Here is a 27474-nt window from a genome sequence, read left to right as displayed (position 1 = left end):
GATCAGGTCTACCCACTGGGGTAGCAGCCAAGTAGCAATAAAGCCTGAGGGCAGATGCAGCCTGGCTCACTTCTGTTTCCCTCCCTCCATCCACAGCTCCTACCCAGCCCTGCCTGTGGGGGAGTGAGGGAGAGGAGGTTTGCTGGGGGTGCTCAGTGGGGCCTCTGCATGGTGGGGGAGAAATGGTGGCCTGGGGTTCTTGGATTATCTGCTCCCTAGAGCCCCCACATGCTCCTGACCGGACTCAGGAATTCAGATGAGCATGGCACAGCCCATCCACGTGCATCCTCTGAAAGGGTCCTCTCAGCCCCTCGGACCTTCTGCTTCCCTGTCTCCCAGGCAGCATCCCGCCTCTGAGCATCCTCTAGCTGCAGATCTCTGGGGCGGCTCTGCCACATCCTGTGCCCGGGACCGCTCTCGAAGCACAGGCCAGATGTGCAAATTCTGCGGCTGTGCCCAGGGCCGAGTGTAGCACAGCTCGCTTTTCTTGGAAGTCACTGGTGATTTGTTAGAAAAACAGGAAATATTGGGGCTGCCGGTGTACATTTTGACTTTTTTGTTTTTGTTTTCGAGCCGCCTTCATCCGTCCCAGTCTCAGGACATTTTAAGGGTATTTCTGCTCCACCCAGCCTTTCAAGCCTCCCCCTTGACCTTCCTCCCCGCTGCCCCAGTCCAGTGCATCCTCTTTCTCCCTCCCTCTTGCCTTCTGCCCCCTCCCCCCACCCCCAATCACTGTTGCAGGGAGGAGGCAGGTCTAGGGAACCACGGACACAGGTGCCACATCTTGGTGATGTTGTAACTTCAGGCACGTGCTTCTGGGCAGTCTGGTTTCCCTGCACCTGCCCTTCTGCTCCTACCCTGTCCCCCAGCTTTATCACGGTGGTTATACAGAAAGCAGAGTAGGCTCTGCCCACAGGGACCTGCTGGAGCAGCTGTCCTGCTGACACTGGGGGGCGATGTGGCTGGGACAGGAAGTCCTTCATCCCCCATGGGTCAGACTGGGGCTGGAGGGGTCCTCAGAAGTCACTTTATCTATGGAGACACAGAAGCTGGGAGGGACCTTTCCAGGGCCCCCAGGTTGGATGCCTTGATTAAACAGGAAGAACGGGGAGGGGATGAGGAGGCCTGGATCCAGCTCTTCCCCAGGTCATCCCTTCCCTGACTGTGTCTCAGAAATGCAGGGGCAGGGACTGTGGTCATTTTGTACATTGTGCTTGCATGCTAAGTGGCTTCAGTTGTGTCTGACTCTTTTTGACTTCATGGACTATAGCTGGCCAGGGTCCTCTGTCCATGGGATTCTCCAGGCAAGAATACTAGAGTAGGTTGCCATGATCTTCTCCAGCGGATCTTCCCGACCCAGGGATTGAACTGGTGTCTCTTATGTCTCCTGCATTGGCAGGCGGGTTCTTTACCACTAGTGCCACCTGGGAAGCCCAGTTTGTACATTGAGAGATGGTTAAAGCACCAGAAAGTGCTGCTGCTTCCCAGTGTCCCTTGTTGAGTTTTTTTCCGGGCCTCATCTTGGCAGAGGTGGGCTCTGAGCATGCCTGGTTCTTGGTTTAGAGGTGTACTTGAGCCTTCTTGCTATCCGTTCCTCACCCCATAAGGTACCATGTTGGAGAGGCCTGTCTCCTATTTTATGGTTGAAGAAACTGAGGTCCAGAAAGGTTATGTAACTTGACCACTGTCCTCCCTTCTGCAGGCAGCCCCTCGAGGCAAAACCTCTCTGCCCTGGGAGGGCCCTTCCACACCATTGCTGGACTTTGCCCTGGGTTCTCACCTTTGCACCACGCCTGCAGTGGGGCCTCCCCTTCTCTGGGGGCTGCCCTTCTGAAGTCATATGAGAAGTGTGATATGAGAGATGAGAAACTCCCCAAACCTCTCAGGGGTGTTGTTTGAAAAGGCATTAAACTGTCTAGAGAGAGATAAGAATGGTAAAACAGAGACTAAGATGGGAACCAGTCTGGGAAACTGAAAGACTATTTAGGGAGCTTCCCAGAAGAGAAGCAGTTTTGAGGAATTCTGGAGCTCAGGAAGGACAGTGGACAGGAACGTGACCCTTCTTCACACAGGGACTCCTCAACATCCAGGGGCTACAGCTGACTCCGTGGGGGAAGGAGGGGGTCCTTCCCTTCCCTTCCCTCCTCTCTTGCCCACATTCCCATTCACCCTGGTCCCATAGCTGCTGGGGAGCAGAGACTCTTATCCAGGGGTCTGTGAAATGGGATGAGAAAGATGAGACATCCTTATTGTCACCCGCCTCTAACTGAAGTTGAGTGTTTCCTGCCGTGATGAATGTAGGCAGCAAACTAGAGTCATATTAGTAGCTCCCGTGACTTGGTCACCAGTAGAAACTCAGATGTTTTCGTATCGCTTTGCAGTTCTTATAGGTACCAAAAACATCGTTTATGCCTTTTACTACTTCAAAGTGATACTAATGATTTGACCCACTGCTGGATCTTGTTATTTAACGTGCAATGAGGAGAACAAATATAACCCTGTCTGATTACTAAAAGGCTGATTACTGAAAACAATTGATAATTATATTTCCATGCAGTTCATTTTCTTTGCAGTCCCATGTATTTTATTTCGTGTGTTTAAAACATTATTGTGAAGGGGGATGTCTATAGCCCTCTGCAAATTGCCGAATGGCTCTAGGATGTAACAGTTAAGGAGTTCCACTATCAGAGCATTTAGGTAAAAAATTCTAGGTGCTGGGGCTTCCCTGGGCATCCAGTGGTTAAGACCTCAGCTTTCAATGCAGGAGCTGTGCATTTGATCCCTGGGCAGGGAGCTAAGATCCTTTATGCCTGGTGGACTGAAGAAAAACAAAACCCACAAAAAAGTAAAACAGAAGCAATATTGTAATAAATTCAATAAAAGACTTTAAAAATAGTCCGCATCAAAAAAATCATAAAAAAAAAAAATTCTAGGTGTTACCTGACAGCTAAGGAGGGCTTTGGTGTTCTGCAGATGTGATTTGGCATCCTTGCTCTAGACCCTGAGAAAGTCACTTTATCTCTGAGTCATAGTTTCCTTATTGTAAATGGAGGTAGAAAAAATACCTTGAAGGACTGTTTTACGTGCAAATGCCAGGCAGGCAGTGGGAAGCTTGATGGGTAGTAGCTGGGGACAGTGACAGTAGCTGATTCAAGCCCACAAGACTCAAGCAGGATTCTCTTTTATTACAGAGGAAATTCCAAGCTAAGTTCACTTCTTATTATCTCTCATACAGAAGGGAAAACTGTACACCTGGTTAACGCCTCTCATCTTTTTCTTTCGCTCTGGACTGGGAGCAGGTAGTCCCCAGGTATCCAATTTGAATCTTGGTCCCTAAATTGAAGTATTTAAGAAATAAGCATGGTACATCCCTGCAATGAAATATTTTTCAGTCATGAAAAGAAATAAGTACTCTTACATGCTATAGCATAGATGCACCTAGAAAACATGCTGAGTAAGTGAAAAAAGTCAGAGGCCAAAGAGCACATATTGGGGACTTCCCTGGTGTCCAGTGGTTAAGATTCTGTGTTTCCAATGTAGGGGGCACAGGTTCTATCCTTGGTTGGGGGACTGGAATCCCAGATGCTACATGGCATGGTCAAAAACAAAAAGGACCACATACTGTATGATTACATTTCTATGAAATGTCTAGAATTCCAAAATAAGGAAGTTCATAGAAACAGAGAGTGGATGAGTGGTTGTCAGATGATGGGTGGGGGGAGCGGAGAATGGGGAGTGATTGCTAATAGATAGGCGGCTTCTTTTTGCGATGTTGAAAATTTTCTAGATTTAGATCGTGTTGATGGGTATACCACATGGTGAATATACTGAAAACCACTGAAGTGTGCCCTTTAAAATGATGAATTTAATGTTATGTAAATTATATACTGTGACTCAGTGGAATTTATTCCTGGTATATAGGCTGGTTCACCATGTGAAAATCAGTTCATGTAATCCATTACATCAGTAGGCTAAAGAAGAAAAATCATTTGATTATCAATAGATACAGAATCAGAGAAGGCAATGGCACCCCACTCCAGTACTCTTGGCTGGAAAACCCCATGGATGGAGGAGACTGGTAGGCTGCAGTCCATGGGGTCGCTAAGAGTCGGACGCAACTGTGCGACTTCACTTTCACTTTTCACTTGCATGCGTTGGAGAAGGAAATGGCAACCCACTCCAGTACTCTTGCCTGGAGAATCCCAGGGACAGGGGAGCCTGGTGGGCTGCTGTCTATGGGGTCGCACAGAGTCGGACACGACTGAAGCGACTTAGCAGCAGCAGCAGATACAGAAAAAGTACTCAACAAAATCTAACATCCATTCACGATCAGTTCTCTTAGCAAGCTAGGAATAGAGGGGAATCATCCTCAACTAGGTAAAGAATATTTACAAAAAGTCTACATCTAACATCATACTTAAATGTGAAATGTTAGTTCTCTCCCTAATATTAAGAATGAGATAAGGCTCTCGCTTCTTATTCTTTCTATTCACATTGTACCAAAAGTCATAGCTAATGCAGTAAGACAAAAACGGAAATAAAAGCTACGAAGAATGGGAAGAAAGTAATAAAACTGTCTTTGTTTACATGTGACATGATTGTCTATGCAGAAAATCCCAAAGAATTAACAAACTCTTGGAACTAATAAGCTACTGTGGGAAAGTTACAGGATACAAGATTTATCTAAAGAAATCTATTGTTTTCCTATGTGCCAGCAATGAGCTATTAGAATTTGAAACTAAAAACAGAACGCTGTTTACATTTAGCACCAAAAAATTGGCACAAGATCTACATGAGGAAAACTGCAAAAGTCTGATGAATGAACTTAAAGGGAGATCTAAATAAATGGAAAGATAATCCGTGTTCATGGATAGGCAGATTCAATATGCCAGTTCTTCCCAACTTAATCTATAGATTTAATGCCATCCCCATCAAAATTCAAAAAGTTTACTGATTCTAAAGTTTATATGGAAAAAAAATAAAGTTTATATGGAGAGGTAGTGTAAAACAAACAAACAAATCAGCGTATACAGTGAAAGAACAGGCAGACAGATCAATGAAACAGAAGAGAGCCTAAAATATAACAACTGATTTCTGACAAAGGAACAAAGGCAATTCAATGGAGAAAGGATAGTTTTAAAACAAATGGTGCTGGAACAATTGGACATCCACATATGAAAAAAGAAAAATAATCTGTATATGTACCTTGTTGTTGTATAGTCGCTCAGTCATGTCTGATTCCTGCAACCCCATGGACTGCAGCTCACCAGGCTCCTCTGTCCGTGGGATTTTCCAGACAAGAATACTGGAGTGGGTTGCTAGTTCCTTCTCCAGGGGATCTTCCTGACCCGGGGATTGAACTGCTATCTCCTGGTTTGGCAGGCCAATTCTTTACCACTGAGCCACTGGGGAAGCCCATATACATACTTAAACCTTTCTTAAAAATTAACTCAAAATGGATCATAAACCTAAAAGCAAAATGCAAAACTATAAAACTCCTAGATGATAACAAGAGAAAACCTAGATTACCTTGGTAATGAGTTTTTAGATATAATACCAAAAGCATGGTACATAAAAGAAAAATTTGATGAGCTAGACTTCTTGAAAATTAAAAACTGCTGTGTGAAAGACACTGTTAAGAGAATGAAGAGACTAGCCACAGACCTGGAGAAAGTGTTTGCAAAACATTTATCTGATAAACGACTTACATCTAAAATATACAAAGAATTCTTAAAACTCAATAATAAGAAAATAAACAGCCCAATTGAAAAGTAGGCAAAAGATCTCAACTGCTCACAAGAAGATAAACAGATGCCAAATAAGCATATAAAAAAATGCTCAACATGGTATATCATTGGGGCTTCCAAGGTGACTCAGACAGTAAAGAAACTGCCTGCAATGCAGGACACCTGGGTTCCATCCCTTGGAGAAGGGAATGACTACCCACGCCAGTATTCTTGCCTAGAGAATCCCATGGACAGAGGAGCCTGGTGGGCTATAGTCCATGGGATCGCAAAGAATCGGAGATAAGTGAGTGACTAACACTTTGACTTTTTCTTTTCGTATATCACTAGGGGATTGGAAGTTAAAACAATAAGGAGATACAAGTACATACCTGTTAGAATGACTTTTAAAAAAAACTGATACTACTAAATGCTGATAAGGGTGTGGAACAGTAGGATCTCTGAATCATTTCTGGTAGGAATGCAGAATGGCACAGCTACTTTGAAAGACAGTTTGGCAGTTTCTTAGAAAGCAAACTAAGTCTTGCCATCATGCTTCTAGATATTTACTCAAATGAGTTGAAAACTTATGTCCACACACAAACTTGCACGTAAATGTTTATAAGCTTTATTCTGATTGCCAAAAATTGACAAGGTGTCCTTTGGTGGGTGAACAAAAGTGGTGGGTAGACAAACCAGGGAATATTCATAGAATGGAATATCTTTTTAGTAATAGAAAGAAATGAAAGAAAATGAAAAGAAATAGAAAGAAATGAGCCATGAAGACATGGAGAAAACTCAGATGCATGTTGCTATGTAAAAGAAGCCAGTCTGAAAAGTCTACATAATATAAAAGGCCAACTGCATGACATTCTGGAAAAGGCAAAACTCTAGAGACAGTAAAAAGATCAGTGGTTGCTAGCAGGTGGAGGTGAGGAAGGATGAGAGCTGGGGATTTCTAGGGCAATGAAACTATTCTGTGTGATACTGTAATGGTGGATACACGACCTTTTGTGTTTGGCAAAATCGTAGAATGTACAACACCAAGAGTGAACCCTAATGTAACCTGTGGACTTTAGTTATTATAATACTGTTGGATTAATACAGGTTCATCAGTTGTAACAAATATACTGCACTAATGGGAGATATTAATAATAGGGGAAACCCTGGGGAGAGGTGTTCAATTTTCCTTGTAAACCTCAAACTTTAAATTTATAGAAAGAAAAAAACACATAAAAAATTTTTATTGGAATATAGTTGCTTTACAATGTTGGGTTACGTTCTGCTGTACAAATCAGCTATAGGTGTACATAGCAGTTCAGTTCACCCGGTCGTGTCCAACTCTTTGCGACCTCATGGACTGCAGCACACCAGTCTTCCCTGTCCATCACCAACTCCTGGAGCTTGCTCAGACTCATGTCCATCAAGTCAGTGATGCCATCCAACCAGCTCATCCTCTGTCGTCCCCTTCTCCTGCCTTCAGTCTTTCCCAGCATCAGGGTCTTTTCCAGTGAATCAGTTCTTCGCATCAGGTGGCCAAAGTATTGGAGCTTCAGCCTCAGCATCAGTCCTTCCAATGAATATTCAGGACTGATTTCCTTTAGGATGGACTGGTTGGATCTCCAGGTGTGCATATATCCCCTCTGTTTTTTTTTGCCATTTCTTGATCTTCAACTGAAACCCAGCTCTGAGCCCCATTCCTCCTGCCAGGAACTGTCCAGTAGCTCGGAGTTTTTATGCTTTCCTGCTGCAAACCTTCCCCAAGGGGGTTACCTTATTAGCATGGGACAGAGCCCAGGGAGGGAACCATGTCCAGAAAGGAAGATATCAATAGCAGTGTAATATCAAACACAACCCTGTGTTAGTAACCTGTGGCCTTAGGAACAGCTCCTGGAAAGCCTGGGTTCTGACCCGAATCTCTCCCTTTAGCCTGTTAGAGGAAATACTGGAGGAAGCAGGTTTCCTAGGCAACCTGCCCCGCATCGTGGGTGGCCAGTATGACTCAATCCACACCACCCTCCCAGGACTGACTCACTGAGAAGTTACAAGAGGTGTGATTTCCCCTCCAGGCCTGAGGAATATCCCGGGTGTCTCGGGCATCTCGTAGGGTGACAGCCTCAGGGTTACATATTTGGGGTGGGGCGTTGGGTGTCTTGCACTCTTACCCAACTGTCCCTGGAGACTCTGCCTTGGTCTTCCACCAGGAGCTGGGGTTAGAACCTTGTGCATGAAGGACGGGCCACTGTCGGAGGAAGCGCAGACCTTGGGGAAGCAGAGGCGGAAGGGATGGGCACCCAAACCAGCCTGAAGTCTAGAGGCAAAGTGAGCTTGTAAAAGGGAGTCAGAAGAATGTCTATTAAGAGCCACATTGTAATGGAAAAGAGTCTGAACAAGAATAGACGCATATGTATGTTTAACTGAGTCACTTTGCTGTGCACCTGCAGCTAACTTAACATTGTAAATCGACTAGACTTCAGTTAAAAAAAGAAAGGAATCTCAGGTTTGGGGGAAGGTACAGTAAAAAAAAAAAAAAAGCCACATCAAAAGCAGGAAAGATGGTGGAAATGTTTTGAGTGGAGGGAGCAGAGGCAGGAAGAAGTCTGTAAGAGAGAAGGAAGGTGGGGGTGTGAGACTGGTGAAGGGCCCAGACCCCTCAGGGGCTTGTAAGCAGGGTTGGGGGTTGAACTTTGTCCTAAGGCAACGGAAAACCGTTCGAAAGCTTAAGCAGCAGGGAGGGAATGATAGTCAGATACGCTTTGTCTGAGAAGACAATTCTGCGTAGAACATCTCTGCTCTGATTCTGTGAGTTTAAGAAGAAAATGCATGGGGGAAGGGTGTGTTACATAGGCATGTAAATGTATCAACCAGACTGGAAGGATAATAGGCGACCCTGAGCAGAGAAAGTGTATCTTTGAAAAGGAAAAGTGGGGTGCAGGTGTTGTAGCCACGCGTTCTGGGAAACAAACTCACTCAGAAGGACAATGCAGATAGTGGAGTGCAGTTTATTACACCAGCGGGCCCAAGGCAGAGTCTCCTCTTAGCCAAGGACCCTGACCAGTTTGTGTGAAAACCTTATATACTCCAAGTGTATAAGGTTCCCTGAAACTAGGCCAAACAAAGGAAAAGATACAATCAAAGTTAACCCATGATCATATGCCTTAAGCCTAGGTAGTTAACAAGGGACAATTATCAACAGGCCTGTCTGTGGTCATACCCCAATAAGCATAATGGAATTCATGATTCTATTCGATCACGCAGATAATTAGGGTATTCTTTTAGCTACGGAGACCCCTCTTGCAGGAAGAGCTACGGGCTCTTCCTTCCAGGGGCCTGGTTTTCCAGTTGGTGTGTCGTTTCCATAGATACTGGACATATAGCTCAAAGTCCACAGTCCGGCCCAAGATGGAGTCCTGCTTTCAAAACAGGGCCTGTGCTGTTTCCTCCTTCACAGGTAGCTGGTCAGGCTAAGAAAGCTTTCAAGATTTATTCTAGACACTTATATAGTGAGTCTTAAAATATTTTTATTGAGGTACTTTTTAAAAAATGTTATTTATTTATTTATTTGGTTGTGCTGGCACACGGGAGCTTTGATCTCTGTTTCGGCATGAAAGATCTTTAGTTGCAGCATGCGAACTCTTCTTTGCAGCATGTGGGATCTAGTTCCCTGATCAGGGCTGGAACCCAGGGCCCCTGCATTGGGAGCTTGGAGTCTTAAGCCACTGGACTGTGCAGGAAGGCAGACCCCTTCCAGGGCCCGAAACTGGGCTCTTGTCTAACACTTGGAAATGAATTGTCTGAGGAGACACATGTGCTGACAAAGCAAGAGATTTTATTGGGAAAGGGCACCCGGGTGGAGAGCAGTAGGGTAAGGGAACCCAGGAGAACTGCTCTGCTGTATGGCTCGCAGTCTCGGGTTTTATGGTGATGGGATTAGTTTCTGGGTGGTCTTTGGCCAATCATTCTAATTCAGCGTCTTTCCTGGTGGTGCACGCATCGCTCAGCCAAGATGGATGCTAGTGAGAGGGATTCTGGGAAGTGGACGGACACGCAGTGTCTCCTTTAGACCTTTCCCGTACTCTTCCAGTTGGTGGTGGCTTATTAGTTCCATATTCCTTATCAGGATCTCCTGTCATAAAACAACTCATACAAATGGTTACTATGGTGCCTGGCCAGGGTGGGCGGTTTCAATCAGTGTGCTTCCCCTAACAGGACCACCAGAGAAGTCCCTGGGGTTTGGTTTACCATATAGTGAAATGTACAAGTTTTATTGTACAGTTTGATGGGTTACAGAAGATACATACACCCATGTAACCTGTACTCCTATCAAGATACAGAATATTTCCATCATCCCAGAAAGTTTTCTCATGCCTATTCCTCGTCATCTCTCCTTATTAAGCCTTCTAGGGACAACTACTATTTTGATTTATTTCATTACAGATTAGTTTTGCCTGTTCTAAAACTTAAATGGAACCATAGAATATCTGTTTTGTGTGTGTCCAGATTATTTGCACAACACATTTTTGTTATTCATCCATGTTACACACTTTCTTAATTTGCTCTTTTTAATTCCTTCCATCACCAAGTAGTAATGGATTATAGAAATATATCAAATAATTGGCTTATACATTCTCTTATTGGTGGATCTGGTTGTTTTCAGTTTGAGGCTACTGTGATTTATCTATATTTTTTAGATAAGGAGTTTTTATTTAATTAATTAGTACTCATTCATTCATTCATTTGGCTGTGTTGAGTCTTAGTTGCATCATGTGGAATCTTTTGTTGCGAAGCACAGATTCTCTTCCTTGTGGTGCCCAGGTTCAGTAGTTGTGGTGCACAGGCTTAGTTGCTCCATGGCTTGTGAGCTTTTCCTGGACCGGGGATTGAACCCATGTCTCCTGCATTGGCAGGCAGATTCTTTACCACTGAGCCACCAGGGAAGCCCAGAAATCCACTGTCTTTTGAATTGTTTTTCTTCTCAGAGATGTTGTTTCTTTCCTGCTGCTTTTAAGATTTTTCTTTTCTCTTTAGTTTTTTGAAGTTTGATTGTGTTGGGTCTTGGTGCGTGTTTCTTGGCTCTATTTTGTTTGGGATTCACACAGTTTTTTGAATCTGTTGTTTTATGTATTTTGCCAAATTTGCCAAGTTTTCAGCCATTATTTCTTGGCGTACTTTTTTAGCTCTGTCCTCTACCACTGGGACTCAGGTGATAAGAATGTTAGAGCTGTTTGTATAGCCACATTTCCTTAAGGCTCTGTCCATTTTTCATTTTATTTTCTCTCTATCGTTCAGATCGGATAATGTTATTGCTCTGTATTCATCGGTTCTTTCCTTTGTCCCCTCTATTCTGATGTTGAACTCATCCACTAAGCTTCTTCTATTTCAGTTATTATATATTTTCAGTTCCATTTGGTACTTAATTTTCCTCTTATATTTCTTTGCTGAGACTTTTCTAGTTTTCATGTGTTTATAATCATTCATGGAAGCATTTTAAATGATGATTGCTTTAAAATCTTTTTCAGATATTTTTAATGTCTGCCATTTGGGGGTTGGCATCTACTGATTGCCTTTTCTTATTCATTTTAGGATCTTGCTTATTCTTGATGTGACTAGTTACTTTCTATCACAATCTGGACATTTGGGGTATTTTGTTATAAGAGTTATAAGGTGCTGGATCTTATTTAAACATCTGCTTTGTTGACTTTCTCTCCAACATGTTCCTGAAAGGAAAGTGAGGCAGGGCCGGGGGGTGGGGGTGGGGTGAAGGAACCACCTTTTACTGCCAGGTGAAGGTATAAATCCAGGTTCCATACTTAGCTTCCATTGACATTGAGGAGGTGCGTCCATATTACCACTGGCTGCGGCTGCTGCTAAGTCACTTCAGTCATGTCTAACTCTATGCGACCCCATAGATGGCAGCCCACCATGCTCCTCTGTCCACAAGATTCTCTAGGCAAGAATACTGGAGTGGGTTGCCATTTCCTTCTCCACTGGGTGGAGTGGGAATTCTGGCTTCACAAATAGGCCTCCACTGATACCTGCCTTGCTGGGAGGGGCAAGGGTGCATCATAGCTCCACTGATACCAAATGGGCTTCCCAGGTGGCATTAGTGGTAAAGAACTTACCCACCAATGCAGGAGACCTAAGAGACATGGGTTCAGTCCCTGGATTGGGAAGATCCCCTGGAGAAGGGCATGGCAAAGCCACTCCAGTATTCTTCCCTGGAGAGTCAGAGGAGCCTGGCAGGCTACAGTCCATGGGGTCGCAGAATCGGACACAATTGAAGTGACTGAGCACATTGATACCTGGGGTGGAGGAAATGACCTCATTCCCGCTGGGTAGTAGTGAACAGACAGCTAGAATAGACAGCTAGAATACAGTGAATAGGCAATAGAGTAGACAGCTCTTACTGTCTGGTGGGGCTGGAAATCCAGGCTTCCCAGTGGCCTCCACTGAGAAATGAAGGTGGAGGGGGCTTATTACTACCAGTGTGGATACAAGACCTGGCTCCCTACTTGGCTTTCTCAGGCACCACCTGTGGTTGGGGAGGGGTTGGGGTACCTCATGACAGTCTGGCCAAAACTAACAAGTCATACTCTGGTAGCTCAGTCGGTAAAGAATCCGCCTGCTAATGCAGGAGACCTGGGTTCGATCCCTGGGTTGGGAAGATCCCCTGGAAAAGGAAATGGCAACCCACTCCAGTCTTCTTGCCTGAAAAGTCCTTTGTACAGAGAAGCCTGGCGGGCTCAGTCCATGAGATCGCGAGTTGGACACAACTTAGCAACAAAACCACCACCACCATTCATGAATGGGAGAGAGAGAGAGAAAGAAGGAGAGAGATTTTTCATATCTAATTGGGCACAAGTTGAAAGAGCATAAAAAGGAGGCTGAAGAAGATGGGCATGCTGGTGACTGAGAGCGGTCACCCACTGGTGATTAATGGAAAGAAGATTGGTGGTAAGTGGTCTTCATTCTGAGAGGGAAGAAAAGATGTTCAAGGGATGAGATAATGAATTAGACAATCTGTCTCAAATTTATTCCAATGGCAGAGCATCTGGAGGTCTCAGTGTTCCATAAAATCTTCTCTGCCCAAAACTATGAAATATTCGTGTCTATTTTACAAACTGGAAGTGGTTTTGCAGAAAGTGAGCAGCTATAATGAATGCAGTTTGTCACAACCACAATCTTTTTCCACATCCAAAAAAAAATCAGAAATCTGCCAGTATATGTGTAATTGGCCTTTCTGGAGTTTCTACGTTTGCATTCATTTGCTGTTTTATTACTCCATGAGCATTTGCTGGCAAACAAGACAGGCTCTGAATTTGAAAGGCAGCAGGATTAAACAGGGGCTTCCCACATGGCGCTAGTGGTAAAGAACCCACCTGCATTAGCAGGAGATGGAATGAGATGTGGGTTTGATCCTTGGGTTGGGAAGAGGGCATGGCAGGAGGGCATGGCAACCCACTTCAGTGTTTTTGTGTGGAGAATCCCATGGACAGAGAAGCCTGGTGGGCTACAGTCAATAGGGTCACAAAGAGTCGGACATAAACTGAAGCAACTTAGCATGCACACAGGATTAAACAGTCTCCAAGGCCAGGTGCCCATGGTTTAGCCCAGGAATCCATAGAATTTGGTTGCTGCCTGGTCTATGCCTTGGTACATTCTTATAGTCTGTCTTTGCTTCCCCATTTTGGCAGTAATTTCTGTTTGCCCATCTCCAGTTTCTTTATGTATACAGAGAAGCTAAATTGCCTAGATCATGCCAAGAAAAGACAAGCCTCACTTACCAGGGACAGAAAGCTCTGTGCCTCAGTCTCCTCATCTGTAAAATGGGAAAATGGGGGAAAGAGCATATCTACCTCATACGGATTTCAGTGAATTAATTTATTGAAAGCACCTAGACAGTGCCTGGCACATAGTACGTCCTCAGTTAGCATTAGCTGCTGTTATAAATATTACATACAAAGGCAATATAATGCATCTTACTGTCTTTCAGTATTTTTCCAGATGATTACTTGGGTAGGAGGGAGTCAGATAGACCTGGGTTCAAATTCTGCCTAAACTGCTTGCAGTTGTATGATCTTGGGAAGGTCGTTTAGCTACCAGGGACTACATTTGCCTCCTCCTTGTATGTTCAGAGTTTTATGAGGTTATTCAGAGTAAATGAGCTCAAGGCTTCAAGCCCTAAGCACAGGAGTCAGTGCTGTAACCTGTTAGCATCTTTCTTCTTCTCTCCTCCATTCATCCCATCTCTTCTTGGTCTGAACCACAACTTGGTCTTCTTGGGAATCCTTGTGCCCTTTCCTTGGTAAAGAAGAGTGTGAGCGAAGGTGGGAAGTAGGCAAAGACTTATCTCGCCCTCTTGGCCCCTTTTGGCACACTTCCCCTACATCCGCCCCCTGCCCCCCCATACCACCACCACCTACCTTTTCACACATCCTTGCTCTCCCGGCCCTAGAGCCATTCTGCTGCCCACTGTCCACCATCACTGCCGTCACAGACCCATCTGTTGGCTAAATGTCCCTCCAGGAATCTTATGTTCTTGAAAAACAAGTGAGGACAGAGGAAGTGAGCCACCACCCTAACCCAGGGAGAATGAATCACTGACGATGAGGATTTAGGCAGTTTTTGTGCAAGATGGCTTCCAGGGAAGCCTCAGATGATAACACCGAGGTGAAACCATGTACCCAGCCCTTTGGGTGTCTAGAACACAGTAGAGATAACTTCCTGCGAACACGGTGTAGGCGATGGCGTGGGCTTTGGAGTACGGCCAAGGTGGGCTGTGCTTACAGCTCAGGCTATAAGAATGATGACCACAGGAATTTGTCCAAGTAAATGGCTCACCCTCCCTGAACTGCAGGAATTGTACATAACTGTGAGTATGCTGTGGGGTGACTGTGATTATTAAACTAGACTGTCATGGGGAAGTACCAAGCCTGGGACCTGACATGGAACAGCCACTCGGTGGTAGGCAGTCTGTCCTCTTTCCTTCTCTCCTGTTCTCTAGGCTGAAACTGATAGACAATTGACGTTCCTATCTAATATCACAAAGATGTTGGTTAATTTATCTAATATCACAAAAATATCGATTAATTCTTCTTTTATTTCTCACTCTTTTAAAAATTGCAGTAAAATACTTATGCCATTAACTCTACCACTGTAACTATTTTTAAGTGTATGGTTTCATAGTGTTTTTTCACATTGCTGTGCAACTGACCTTCAGAACTCTTTTCATCTTGTAAAACTAAAACTCTATACCCGTTAAATAACCCCCGCCCCTTTCCCTGAACACCTGGAAACCACCATTGAACTTTCTGTCTCTACAAATTTGACTACTCTAGAGACTCATAGAAGTGGAACCATACAGTGCTTGTTTTTTTGTGACTGGCTTGTTTCACTTGGCATGATGTCCTCAAGACTCATCCGTGATGGAGCATGTGACAAAGCTTCCTTCCTTTTTAAGGCTGAATACTATCCCATTGTATGTGCAGACCACGTCTGATAGCCATTCCTCTGTCCATGGACACACGGATGGCTTCTACGTTTCCTATTGTGAATACTGCTTCAGTGGACAGGGGTGTACAATAATATGTTCTGGTCTCTGTTTTCAGTTCTTTGGGGTATATGCCAAGAAGTGGAATTGCTAGATCATGTGGTAATTCTATTTTTGATTTTGTGAGGACTCAGCATGCCGTTTTCTATAGTGGCCGCCCCATTTTAACTCTCCCACCAGCAGTGCACAAGGGTTCCAGTTGCTCCACATCCTCACTCACACTTATTTTTGTTTTTCATGACCATGCTAATGGGTGTGCAGTGGTACCTCACTGTGGTTTTGATGTGGATTTCCCTAATGATTAGGGATGTTGAGCATCTTTTCATGTGCTTATTGGCCAATTGTGTATCTTTGGAGAAATGTTTATTCAAGACCTTTGACCATTTTTAATTGGGTTTTTTGTTGTGTTGAGTTGCAGGACTTTGTATATTTTGGATATCACCTCCTTGTTAGACATATGATTTGCAAATATCCTCTCCCTCTCTGTAGGCTGCCTTTTTACTCTGTTGATTTTTTCCTTTGATGCAAGAGTTTTAAATTTTAATGTAGTCAAGTTTATCTATTTTTCCCTTTCCTGTGCTTTGGTGTCTTTTCCAAGAACTTATTGACAAAGCTAATGTGATGAAGTGTTCCTCCTGTTTTCTTCTGAGTTTTGTAGTTTAAACCCTGTACGTTTCATTCTCTGATTCATTTTGAATTAATTCTTTATGATACTGAATTTTCCTATCTACCGAAAGAGTATGCATTTCTGTTTATTTGCCTTCCTTTGTGTTCCTCAAAAGTTTTACTTCACTGAATACCTGCAGATTTTAAAAGCTTATTTTCTCTTATTTTATTCTTTTCATTGCTGTGTATGTGGGTCTCTTTCCAACACCATTTTTGTTTTTTGTGTGTCTGAATGATATTAACTTCTACTTTAATTAGTATCCAGCCACCTTATCTGATTCTCTTATTTGTGGTAGCCATTTTTCATTTCATTATTTTGGCTTTCTATAAACAATTTGAGGGTGAAAAAGTATAAATTATGCCAGTTCTATAATTGGCAAAGCTGTAATTCATAGTAAGCCTCCATGAATGACACATGACGGATACAGCCTCAGAAAGTTCTTCACCCACTTCCTGGAGTTACTCGAAATACCCTGGCTGAGCAACAGATGAATTAAAATAAAGAGCTCGTAAATAGGGATGGCATGGTACAAAACAAAACAGCAAGCAGTGAAGTAAACCGAACTTAAAGCCACTGTTCAGGGAAAAAAACTGTAATTATCGTAGTTATTATGTTTACTATAAATTTAAAAAATAATTATTTCAGGAATTGTGATGTGTGAAAAATTTTAACACAAATCTGCATCCCTATTTTAAGAGAAAACAATATTACAACATTCAGATTAAGAGAGGAGCTAAAATCACAATATTCAAAAATAATTTTTTTAAGTATATAGGAATTCTAGATCCTTGCTAAGAAATTTTAAAATCTGACTAAGATGAATGAAACCATCAGAAAATCCAAATTTGTAAAATTGACCCATGAAGTAGTTGAATATCTACACAGCCCCAAAACTCTGGAATAAATTTGAAAAAGAATTCTAAAATTAACCTTGAGGAGAGGAGCAGAGGTCACTCACTGCCGCACAGTAGTGTCTGATTCTCACTCAATCCGGAGGGTTGCCTGACTGTCCTGAGGTTCTGGACTCAAATTCTAGTTATAGATTCACCACTTTCTTTAAAACATTTATTGATGAATAGTTGATTTACAATGTATTAATTTCTGCTGAACAGCAAAATGATTCAGTTATATATATATACACTATATGTATATACATTCTTTTTATATTCCTTTCCATTATGGCTTACCACAGAATATTGAATACAGTTCCCTGTGCTCTACAGTAGGACCTTCTTGTTTATCTAGTCTCTATATGATAGTTTGCATTACTGATCCCAAACTCCAATCCATCCCTCCCCTACTCCGCTTTCCTTCGGCAACCACAAATCTATTGTCTATTTCTGTGAGTCTGTCTCTGTTTCATTGACAAGTTCATATGTGTCATAGTTTACAGTCCACGTATAAGTGAGATGCCATATGGCATTTATTTGTCTTTCTCTTTCTGACTTCCTTCACTTGGTATGATAATCTATAGTTCCATCCATGTCACTGAAAATGGCATGATCTCATTCTTTTTTATAACTAAGCAGTATATATGAACCACATCTTCTTTATCCATTCATCTGTAGATGGACATTTAGGTTGCTTCCATGTCTTGGCTATTGTGAACAGCTCTGCTATGAACATAGGGGGTGCATGCATCCTTACCAGTGATAGTGTGGTCTGGATATATGCCCGTGAGAGGGATTGCTGGATCATACGATATTTGCCACTCTCTAACCTGAGCAAGTCCTTCGTGGCTCAGAGCCCCCATTTTCTTGTCTGTGGAATGGGAGAGTTGCGCTAGATGGTCTGTAAGGTGCCTTTCTAGTCTCATGGTCTAGTGTATGATGCATGTGTGTGGTGGGGATGAGTATGAGTGTATTTGTAAAATAGGAAATGTTACTGTACATCAGAGTCATCCAGGGAGTGTTTTCTTAGCCTGATCTCAAAGCCACCGGGAGTTGAAATGTGTATACTGAGAAAGCACCCTGGTAGCTAATTGATCACATTTATTGAATGTTTATTATGTACCAGGCACTGTTCTAAATATTTTTCATTTATTAACCCATTATGCACACAACCTTGAGCTCTCCCAGACACTAACAACACTGTCCTTTTAGGGGACACCAAATTGATGATAGAAACAAATGCATCAACATTTTATGGTAACATTTGGTCCTAGTGTTATCAAGATATTCCAGAATATATTAATGTTGTTGTTGTTCAATCACTAAGTAGTGTCTGACTCATTATGACCCCACAGACTATAGCACGCCAGGCTCCTTTGTTCTCCACTATCTCCCAGAGTTTGCTCAAATTCGCACCCACTGAGTTGGTGATGCTATCTAACTATCTCATCCTCTGCCACCCCCTTTCCTCCTGCCCTCAGTCTTTCCAAACATCAGGGTCTTTCCCATGAATTAGCTCTTCACATCAGATGGCCAAAGTATTGGAGCTTCAGCTTCAGCATTGTATTAACTATTAAATACTAATTTTTCCTAATTGCCATCAAAATGAAAATACGGTTTAAGTATTCTTGCAGAAAGGCCTCAGAGACCCTCTAAAACCCCTAGAGATTCTCAACTCCAGTTTAGGAACATGAGGTTAGGGGATTTTGAGGCAGCCAGTTCTGCACTAGTCCACCCACAAATAATTAGGACCTGTGACTGTTCATTAAATCTAATCAAGTTCATGAAGGGCAGTGAAGCTTTGGATACCCACTTGGAAAGATATACAAAGGGTATGTAAAGCCTATGTAACTATTAAAAAGCATTGTATAGACCCAGGTATACCCTTCACCAGGGCTTCCCAGATGGCTCAGTGGTAAAGAATCTTCCTGCCAAGGAGACGTGGGTTTGATCCCTGGGTCAAAAGGTCCCCTGGAGAAGGAAATGGCAACCCACTCCAGTATTCTTGCCTGGGAAATCTCATGGACAGAGTAGCCTGGCGGGCTACAGTCCATGGGGTTATAAACAGTTGGACACAATTTAGCAAATAAACAACAACAGCAACAACATACTCTTCACCAAGTTTCCCTTAATGTTAGCAGTTTATGTGACATGGTGCAATTATCCAAACCAGGAAATGATAATGATCCAAATCCTTGAATTCTAGCCTAACATTCCCTTTCAGTTCCAGAATCGAGTCCAGGATCCCACATCACATTTAGCTTTTGCATCTCCTTAGTCTCCTCCAGTCTGTGACAGTTACTAAGTCCTGCCTTATATTTTATGACCTTGACTCTTTGGTGAATTATTTTATAGAATTTGTCTGCATTCGGTTCTTTGGTTTTGTTTGTTTGTTTTGGCCACACTATGAGGCATGTGAGATCTTACTACCCCAATTAGGGCTCGAACCTGTGCCCCCTTGCCTTGGAAGTGCAGACCCTTAGCCACTGGACCGCCAGGGAAGTCCCTACGTTTGGTTTTGAATGGTTACTCATGATTTGGTTTGTGTGGTTGGGAATTTTTGGCAAGAATCCCACAGAAGTGATGCTGTGTCTCTCTTAGTGACTCGAATCAGGATATGGGAAGATATGTGATGTTGAGGTGTGTTATTATTGGTGATATTAAATTTAGTCCTGATGTTAAAGCAGGGCTGGATTTCTCTGTGACAGTATTTTTTCTTGTAATTGATCAGTTTATTGGGGAAAATACTCAAAAGACTCTGTACATATCTTGTTTTCGCTCAGATTGTCACTCACAGATTTTAGCATCTGTTGGTGGATCTTGCCTGTAATAGAACTGTGGTGTTGGTCTAACAGTCATTTTGTATTTCTCTCATTCCTGTCACATTTATTAACTGGAATTCTTTTTTTGTGAAGAAGACCTGTACTTTCTCTCTTCTCTTTATTGATTTTTTTTTTTCACTTTATGACATTAGTGTAGACTCATGGGTATTTATTTCATCCTGTGAATTATTAGCCAACACTTTGATTATTTAGTTGTTCGGACTATCCTGGCTTTGACCATTGGAAGCTCCTTTAAGTTGGCCTTTTAACATTCCCCATCAGTGGCTCAGTGGTAAAGAATCTGCCTGCCAATGCAGGAGCCACAGGAGATGCAAGTTCGATCCCTGGGTCAGGAAGATCCCCTGGAGGGGGAAATGGCAACCCACTCCAGTATTCTTGCCTAGAGAATCCCGTGGAGAGAGGAGCCTGGTGGGCTGCAGTCCATGGGGTCACAAAGAGTCAGACACGACTGAGCATGCACACATCTTTTTCTAAATATTGGCTTATTTTCTGGTTCTACAAGATGTACCAAGCCTCCAGATTTATCTTCTGTATTTCCTGCCCCAATCCTAAAATCAGCTGTTTGTCTAAGAAGCGTTGGTTCCTTTGATTGGAAAATGATATTTAGAAACCAAGGTCTGGGTGCTGGAGGTGCTTATCATTACTGGGAAGTCATTGTTTCTAGGCTCTCTCAACAGACAGAGCTAGAAAATATAGGTACACATATTAATTCATAGTCCACACAAATGGTTTTTTCACTTCTGTTTGTATCCATCTGTTGTTGTTGCTCCAATACTTTGGCCACCTGATGTGAAGAGCCAACTCATTGGAAAAGACCCAGATGCTGGGAAAGATTGAGGGCAGGAGGAGAAAGGGATGACAGAGGACGAGATGGTTGGATGACATCACTTACTCAATGGACATGAGTTTGAGCAAGCTCTGGGAGATGGTGAAGGACAGAGAAGCTCGGCATGCTGCAGTCCATGGGGTCACAAAGAGTCAGACACGACTGAGCAACTGAACAGATACGTGTCTACCTGAGTAGACATTAAAACCCATGAGTTGATAGTGACTTCTCCAATTCCAGTCCTACACCAGAAGGTGGTTCATTCTAGACTTACCCCTTTCCTTATCTGTAACTTCCTTCTCTAACAGTAAGAAACTGGCTCTCATTATCTGTGATCTGTTTGCTAATTTGTTCGGTCCTAGTGTACAGGTGCTAGTGGTAAAGAATCCACCTGCAATGCAGGAATGCAAGAGACACAGGTTTGATCCCTGGATCGGGCATATCCCCTGGAGAAGGAAACAGCAACCCACCCCCGTATTGTTGCTTGGGAAATTCCATGGACAAAGCAGTGGGCTTCAGTAGTAGGAGGTGGGCTACAGTCCGTGGGGTCGTACAGAGTCAAACATGACTGAACATGCACACACCCAACATACACATGAAGGAGTTTCAGGATTTATAACCCACATCTCTGTAAGAAGCAAGTTTAGTAACCAGAATGCAGTATTCATATATGGTTCTTTTTGTCTTTAGCCTTACAGTATGCAGTGGTAGTACTGTTTTCCAGTTACTGAGGTTAGTTTCTGTATTCCCCATTCCTTCAGTGTGGTTCTACTAATCATTTACTAGTACAGTTAAGGTAATTTGTTGTTTGGTTCCTACTTTTTCCCCCCACGCCTCCCCAGATCCTGGTTGATTTATTTCATTAAAAAAAATTGTATTAATTTATTTATGTATTTGGCTGCACGGAGTCTTAGTTGCAGCATGTGGGATCTAGTTCCCTGACCACGGGTCAGACCTGGGCCCCCTGCGCTGGGAGCGCAGAGTCTTAGCCACTGGACCAGCAGTGTCCTACTTATTTCATTTGGGATATGTAAAATATTGCGATGGTTCCAAGAGTTGAAGCCATATATGAAGGTGTCCTCAGAGAAGAGCTACTCCTCCGTACTCCCCATCCCATTCCTTTACCCCTTCCATCTCACCCCAGTCTCCTTGGTTTCTGGTATATCCTTCCTGTATTGGAAGTGAAATTTTTACAAATTAGTTCAAAGAAGAGATTCTGCCTTACAAAGAGACATGAGGAGACTGGTGGCACAGAAGGGAGATGAAGCCTCAGAGGACCGTAGGAAGGGGGAGAGGGAGGGGTGGCCCAGGACCAAAGCAGTGGGGTCAGCTCGGCACCACAGGCCTTGGTGTTTCTCATATGTCCACGTATGGGGCTAAGTCTTCAAAACACAGGCCTGGAATATTCCAGAACACAAAGGAAGCAGTGTGGAGTGTTGCCAGAGCCTGGAGGTCCATACTTCCCTCTCTAGGAGATGTAGACTCCACAATTCTGCTGTTTTCCACTAAATCCCTCAAGAAAAGAACCTTTCTTCCTGGCCGCATGTGGGGCTGGTTGCATCAGGAAACCAGGCCGACCCTGCCCATGAGGGGAGGTGCCTCCTGTCTTGCATCGTGGGGTCATGTCATCATGAGAAGAGGTGGTCTCACTCTGCCCTCCAGCGCCCGCTCCCCACACCCTTGAGCCTTCAGGCCTCACTGGCCTCACTGTCCTGCTCAGGTCCACAGTGAGGACTCATCCTTACTGGCTCAGAAGAGGAACTCGGAGGTGGAGGCAGGCCCTGTTGTTGAGTGTTTCAACACTACCCCGTTGAGGGTGAAAGAGGGGGGGCAATTCCCATTCCTGGCAGCAGCTGGAATTTCACAACTTGACCTCCTGGTAGTAAGGCGGCAGGGCTGGGGGCTGGGGGGTTGGGAGGGGGATGCCAGGGGAAGCCAGGCCTTGCCCACCAAGCCTTTGAGAAAAGTCATCATCCTAGGGAGGGAGAGGTACCCCCTCTTCCCCTTTCATCTCCACCCGAAAGCCACTGGAGTTCTGCTGACAAGTCACCAAAGGCGGCTGATGACTGACTCATCACAGAAGTAAGCATGCCAGAGGGCTGGGCTGCGAACCACAGTGTGCTGGGCTAACCCCCCGGGGCTGCCAGGATCCCCTGCCAGGCTCCCATCCCTCCCATCCCTCAGCTCCCAGGACCCAGCACCTCAAGGAGGTCCTGCCTCTGTGAAGAGCTGGGTCAAGCTCGAGATGGCCTCAGGGTACCAGGGAGACTGCCCAGTGCCCCGAGGATAAGGTCTTGATTGTCTCCGAACGAGCAGCTGAAGACATGGAGGCCTGGAGATGGGAAAGTCGCTCGGGGCCCAGAGACGGGGAGAAGCCTGGCCCCGTGGCACTGGACGGGGTGGTGGGGAGCAGCCTTCGGCGTCCGTGCATCCACTGTCAGTAGCCCAGGACACTGCTCTGAGGATGGGGCGGCGGCAGACATGATGTTGGCTGAGGATGTGCATTTGCGTCCTGCCTCTGCGTCAGATATGCTGGGACACCGGAGGGCACTCATTCCTGCCTCCTGACACAGCCAGATTGTCTGTTGCAGCAGAAATTGGACGGAGGGATCTTTAAACTTAGTTCACCGGGATGGCTCAGTGATGAAGAATCCACCTGCCAATGCAGGAGACACAGGTTTGATCCCAGATAGGGAAGGTCCCCTGGAGGAGGAAATGGCAACCCACTCCAGTATTTTTGCCTGGAGAATCCCATAGACGGAGGAGCCTGGCAGGCGACAGTCCATGGGGTCACAAAGAGTCAGACGTGACTGAGCGAAGGGAACGGGAACACAGCAGGTTCTGCCTTCGCTCTGAGCTTGAGAACACCTGGTCCCCTTGAGCCATCGTGGTCACCACTTGGTCCAGCCGAGGCTGTTGCTTCTGGGGGCCCTGGTCCTCTTCCTGGAGAAGGCGGGCCTGCAGTGGGCAGCTAATATAGACACGTGTGATGGGAATGGAGGTCTCCTAAAGCAAGATCATGTTAGTTAACTGAGTACACTCGCTGCGGTAGTTAACAAAAAAAATTTTTTTTTCTCAACTGTATCTGACTGGGCCAAGGAACAGTCAGAGCCAGACTGTCTGGGTTGCCACCCCTAGCTGTGTGACCTTAGGGAAGTTGTTTAACCTCTCTGTGCTACAGAGTGCCCACGCTCCCTCTGGCTTCCCCCCAAAGTGTCCAGTCTTCAGCCTCTTACTGCTATGTTTCCCTCACCAGGCTGGAGGCCCTCCAAGTGAAGAATCCGCAAAATAGCTCCAGTCCAGCTTTTCATCCTAGTATCCTAGATTGAACCCGCGTCTCTTGCGTCTCCCGCATTGGCAGGTGAATTCTTTACCCCTAGAGCGGGGCCACTCTTAGTGCCTGGGGATTAGTAAATCCCTGGAGGAAAGAACGCACGCGCACTGCTTCCCGGGAGGCCCACCCCCATGCCATCCCAGGGACATCACTGAAGTGAGGTGATGCTGAGCCGCTCACAAAGGGCTTCTGTTTCCCTTGGTGTCTTGTTCCTTCCCAGCTAGGGAAGCGGGAGGGTTTGCCTGCTGGGCTTCTGTGAGCTGACCACAGGGTCCAGGCCAGGATGTCCTGTGTCTTTGCATGTCATTTGCATGGCTCAGCTCTGAGCTCTGTGCTTCTGCTTGTGGTTTCTGGGTCCATCCCCTATTCCACAGAGCTGGACAACTGCTTCCTCGGCTTCCCTCTGTGACCTGGCCTGACTGGCCAATTGTGGAGTCAGCCTGGACAGGGTGAATGCAGGGAAATTCCCTAGGAAAGAGGGATCACAGAAAAGACTGTAGCAGGAAAGCTTTCCTGTCTTGAAAGCTTGCTCAGTGCATCCACCCTGGTACTGAATTTCCCCAACAGCCCTGGAGGCTTAATACCTTGTCATACCCATTTTACAGCTAAGTAAACAGAAATACAGAGAAGTGAAAGACATTGCCTAGTGCATGGCTAGGAAATACTAGAGTGGAGATTTGAGTCCAAGTCTGTTGATGCCAAACACCAGGCTTATTCCTTGACAAGGTGACCTGTCACAGCTTCCCTGGGGGCCCAGGAGCCCATGCTTCAACGTGAAGCTGGCCCTGCTGCAGGCTTTCAGAATGTGGCCCTTGGCGCCATTGCCCATCTGTTGCTAAAACCGCTTCTTAGATCTCCTCAGCAGCCCTCCAGCCTGAGCTCAGTACCCCTGTCCCTCGTCAGCAGGAAAGAGGAAGTGGTTCTCTGAAAGACTAAGCCAAGGAAGGTCTTTGAATAACTGGTAACTTTGCTAAGCCTCAGAGAAAGCAAAGAAAAACAGCCAAAGTGGAGGTGAGGGCAGGAATGGACTGGGTGCCGAGGGCCTGGGCACCTGAGCAGAGGGTATGGTGTGGTGGGCGTGGGGCGCCTGTGAAGGCAGAAGGCCCCTGACACACTGAGGGGGATCTCAGCGATGTGGTCATCAGGAACAGGCTCCCTGCCTGCCCGTCCCTGGAGGCTGGGGGACTCAAGCCTGGAAATTCAGAAGAAAGTCCCCCAAGTGATGCTGGTTTTTCCTTTGAGGTCCTCCTGCCCAGCAATGGGGCTGGCCATGTCCTGGGCACTCCCCGGGCTCTTGGAGACACTCACCCCTGCCTGTGGGGCCCACACATCTCTACTCCCCTCCTCCCCCGACCCCTCACTTCCCTAGCCTGTGCTGTCAGGTGGCCTGAGTGCCCTGTCTTGCCTCTCTGAGCAGCACTGCCAGGGGCGGTCCAGCCCCGGAGGCAGCCGACTGACGGCACAGGGCTGGGAGTGCCCTCTCTCTCCACTGGCTGCCCTGCTTGGCCATGTGCTTCTTGAGCCTGAGGGTCTCCAGACTGACCAGCGTCTGTCCCCCACGCAGGCGATGACTCAGGATGCAGCAAGGGGCCACGACATGCACGGAGGACCGCATCCAGCACGCCCTGGAGCGCTGCTTGCATGGGCTCAGCCTCAGCCGCCGCTCCACCTCCTGGTCAGGTAGGTTCCCAGGGAGCAGGGGAGGAGGCGCATTGAGGGGCTGCAGGGAACGCTGGGCCAGGCCCGGGCCAGCAGATTCCAGTTCCAACCCTGTCTGCGTGACTCGGACCTCACGTAGGCAGGTGCTCAGCAGCAGGGCACCTGACGGAGAGTTGCCCTGGGTGAGGGGGCTGCCGTTTCTCCTCTCCCCCATGGTGTCTTCTTCATCCTCTTCGGGTGCTGGAAGCCTACCTCCCTAAGGTCTGCTTAGACACTCAGCTGCTGATTTCAAAAGAGCAGCTAAGACTCCATGAACAGCCCTCCCCAGAATTCTCCCATTTTACCTGATTTCTAGTTCTCTCCAGAGTCTCATCCTTCTCTTGCCCATAAAACAATGGAGAATCTTGGCAGACCTTCAGAAAGTAGGAGTTCTCCATGTCACGTGATCCCCAGGACAGAGAAACGGGGGTATCTATAGACTAGGGCAGTTGTGTCTCCAAGGCTGGTGCCTAACTCTAATATCTCCTTATGCTCTTAAAGATTTTCCCTATCTCACTTGTCTCCCTAACTACCCTATGAGATAGACATCCGTGTACCTTGAATACACCTGGTTCCTTCCTACCTCAGGACCTTTGCACTTGCTGCCTGGTATTTTTCCCTCAGAGCTCTGCAGATCTGGCTCCTTCTCATTCAAGCCTCAGCTCACACGCCACCTTCTCAGAGAAGCTTTCCTTGGCCTTTGGAGTTCAGCAGATCTGACTTACAGCTGGCTCTCATGGGCTGTAGGGACTTGTACAAGTCCCTTAGCCTCTCAGGGCTCAACTTCCTTGCCTGTAAAATGAGAATAATAATAGCAGGAACCACCTTCCCAAAGGAGGTGATGTATGAAAAGCCTGCCAACTTATAGGTACAGTTTTTGTTGTTCAGTTGCTCAGTTGTGTCCTACTCTTCGCAACCCCATGGACTGCAGCACACCAGGCTTTCCTGTCTTTCACTATCTCCTGGAGCTTGCTGAAACTCACGTCTATTGAGTCAGTCATGCTATCTAACCATCTCATCCTCTGCTGACCCCCTTCTCCTCTTGCCTTCAGTCTTTCCCAGCATCAGGATCTTTTCCAGTGAGCTGGCTCTTTGCATCAGGTGGCCAAAGTATTGGAGCATCAGCATCAGTCCTTCCAATGAATATTCAGGATTGATCTCCTTTAGGATTGACTGGTTTGATCTCCTTGTTGTCTAAGGGACTCTCAAGAGTCTTCTCCAGCACCACAATTCAAAAGCATCAATTCTTTGGTGCTCAGCCTTCTTTATGTCCAACTCTCCCATCCGTACATGACTAAAGATACACAGTAGGTGCTCAATAAATGGCAGTTTTCTTCCTTCTGGCCTCCCACCCAGGTTTTAAGGAGACTAAGTTTACAGAATTGAGGGGCCATTGTTAAGTTAAAGAATGCAAAGATGTCCGACTTCGGCAAAAGTTACCAAAACCTGTGACCATAGGAATGCAGCGTCAGGGCCTTCAGAACTTTGGAGGGAGCTCAGACACAAGAGGGGGCCACTTGGCACCTGCATTGCTCTCATCCCCCTATCTCACACACACATATACACAGGCCTCCATGACCGCCTCTTTAACTTGGGGATTTACCCTTACTGACTGCAGGGAAGCAGATTGACAAACTAAGAAAAGTCTGGGGAAGTTACAGGGTGACAAAGTGCTAATTGTCACTTTTAAAACAAATGAATGGTGCTTTCCCTTCCCAGGCTCCACCACCTGGTAGTGTGGGGAGGTCCCATGGCTGTCACAGACTCAGCCTCGTGCCCTGGGATGCAGCTTGTGGGGCATCTGTCCTTGTTCCTCCAACTGTCTCTGCTCCTGTCCCCCTTCCCTGCATCTCAGAGGTTGTGGGCAGGCTGATCCTCTCTGGAGGGACAAGGAGCAGAGTCGTGGCCTGTTCCTTGGCCTCTAAGGGGGATCCCAGCCCCTC

The 27474-nt window shown here is 45.6% G+C and overlaps 1 protein-coding gene across 11 annotated transcripts in view; it reads left to right on the top strand.

Moving 5' to 3' along the window:
- PIK3R5 (phosphoinositide-3-kinase regulatory subunit 5) overlaps nt 1–27474 on the top strand; it is a 74516-nt gene that overhangs the window by 21888 nt on the left and 25154 nt on the right. For 6 of the 11 annotated variants that reach the window (XM_069603537.1, XM_069603532.1, XM_069603534.1 and 3 more), the window contains exon 2: nt 25398–25513. In XM_069603537.1, the coding sequence (XP_069459638.1) occupies nt 25411–25513 (103 nt within the window). In that variant the 5' untranslated portion in view covers nt 25398–25410. Of the gene's footprint in view, nt 1–19238; nt 23177–23755; nt 23861–25397; nt 25514–27474 lie in introns of those variants that run through there. The other 5 variants (XM_069603536.1, XM_069603530.1, XM_069603540.1 and 2 more) reach the window with 2 other exon arrangements.

This window comes from Ovis canadensis, chromosome 11, assembly GCF_042477335.2.
Source record: "Ovis canadensis isolate MfBH-ARS-UI-01 breed Bighorn chromosome 11, ARS-UI_OviCan_v2, whole genome shotgun sequence".
In the NCBI taxonomy this organism is placed as follows: Eukaryota; Metazoa; Chordata; class Mammalia; order Artiodactyla; family Bovidae; genus Ovis; species Ovis canadensis.
This window is presented reverse-complemented; position numbering and strand designations above follow the sequence as displayed.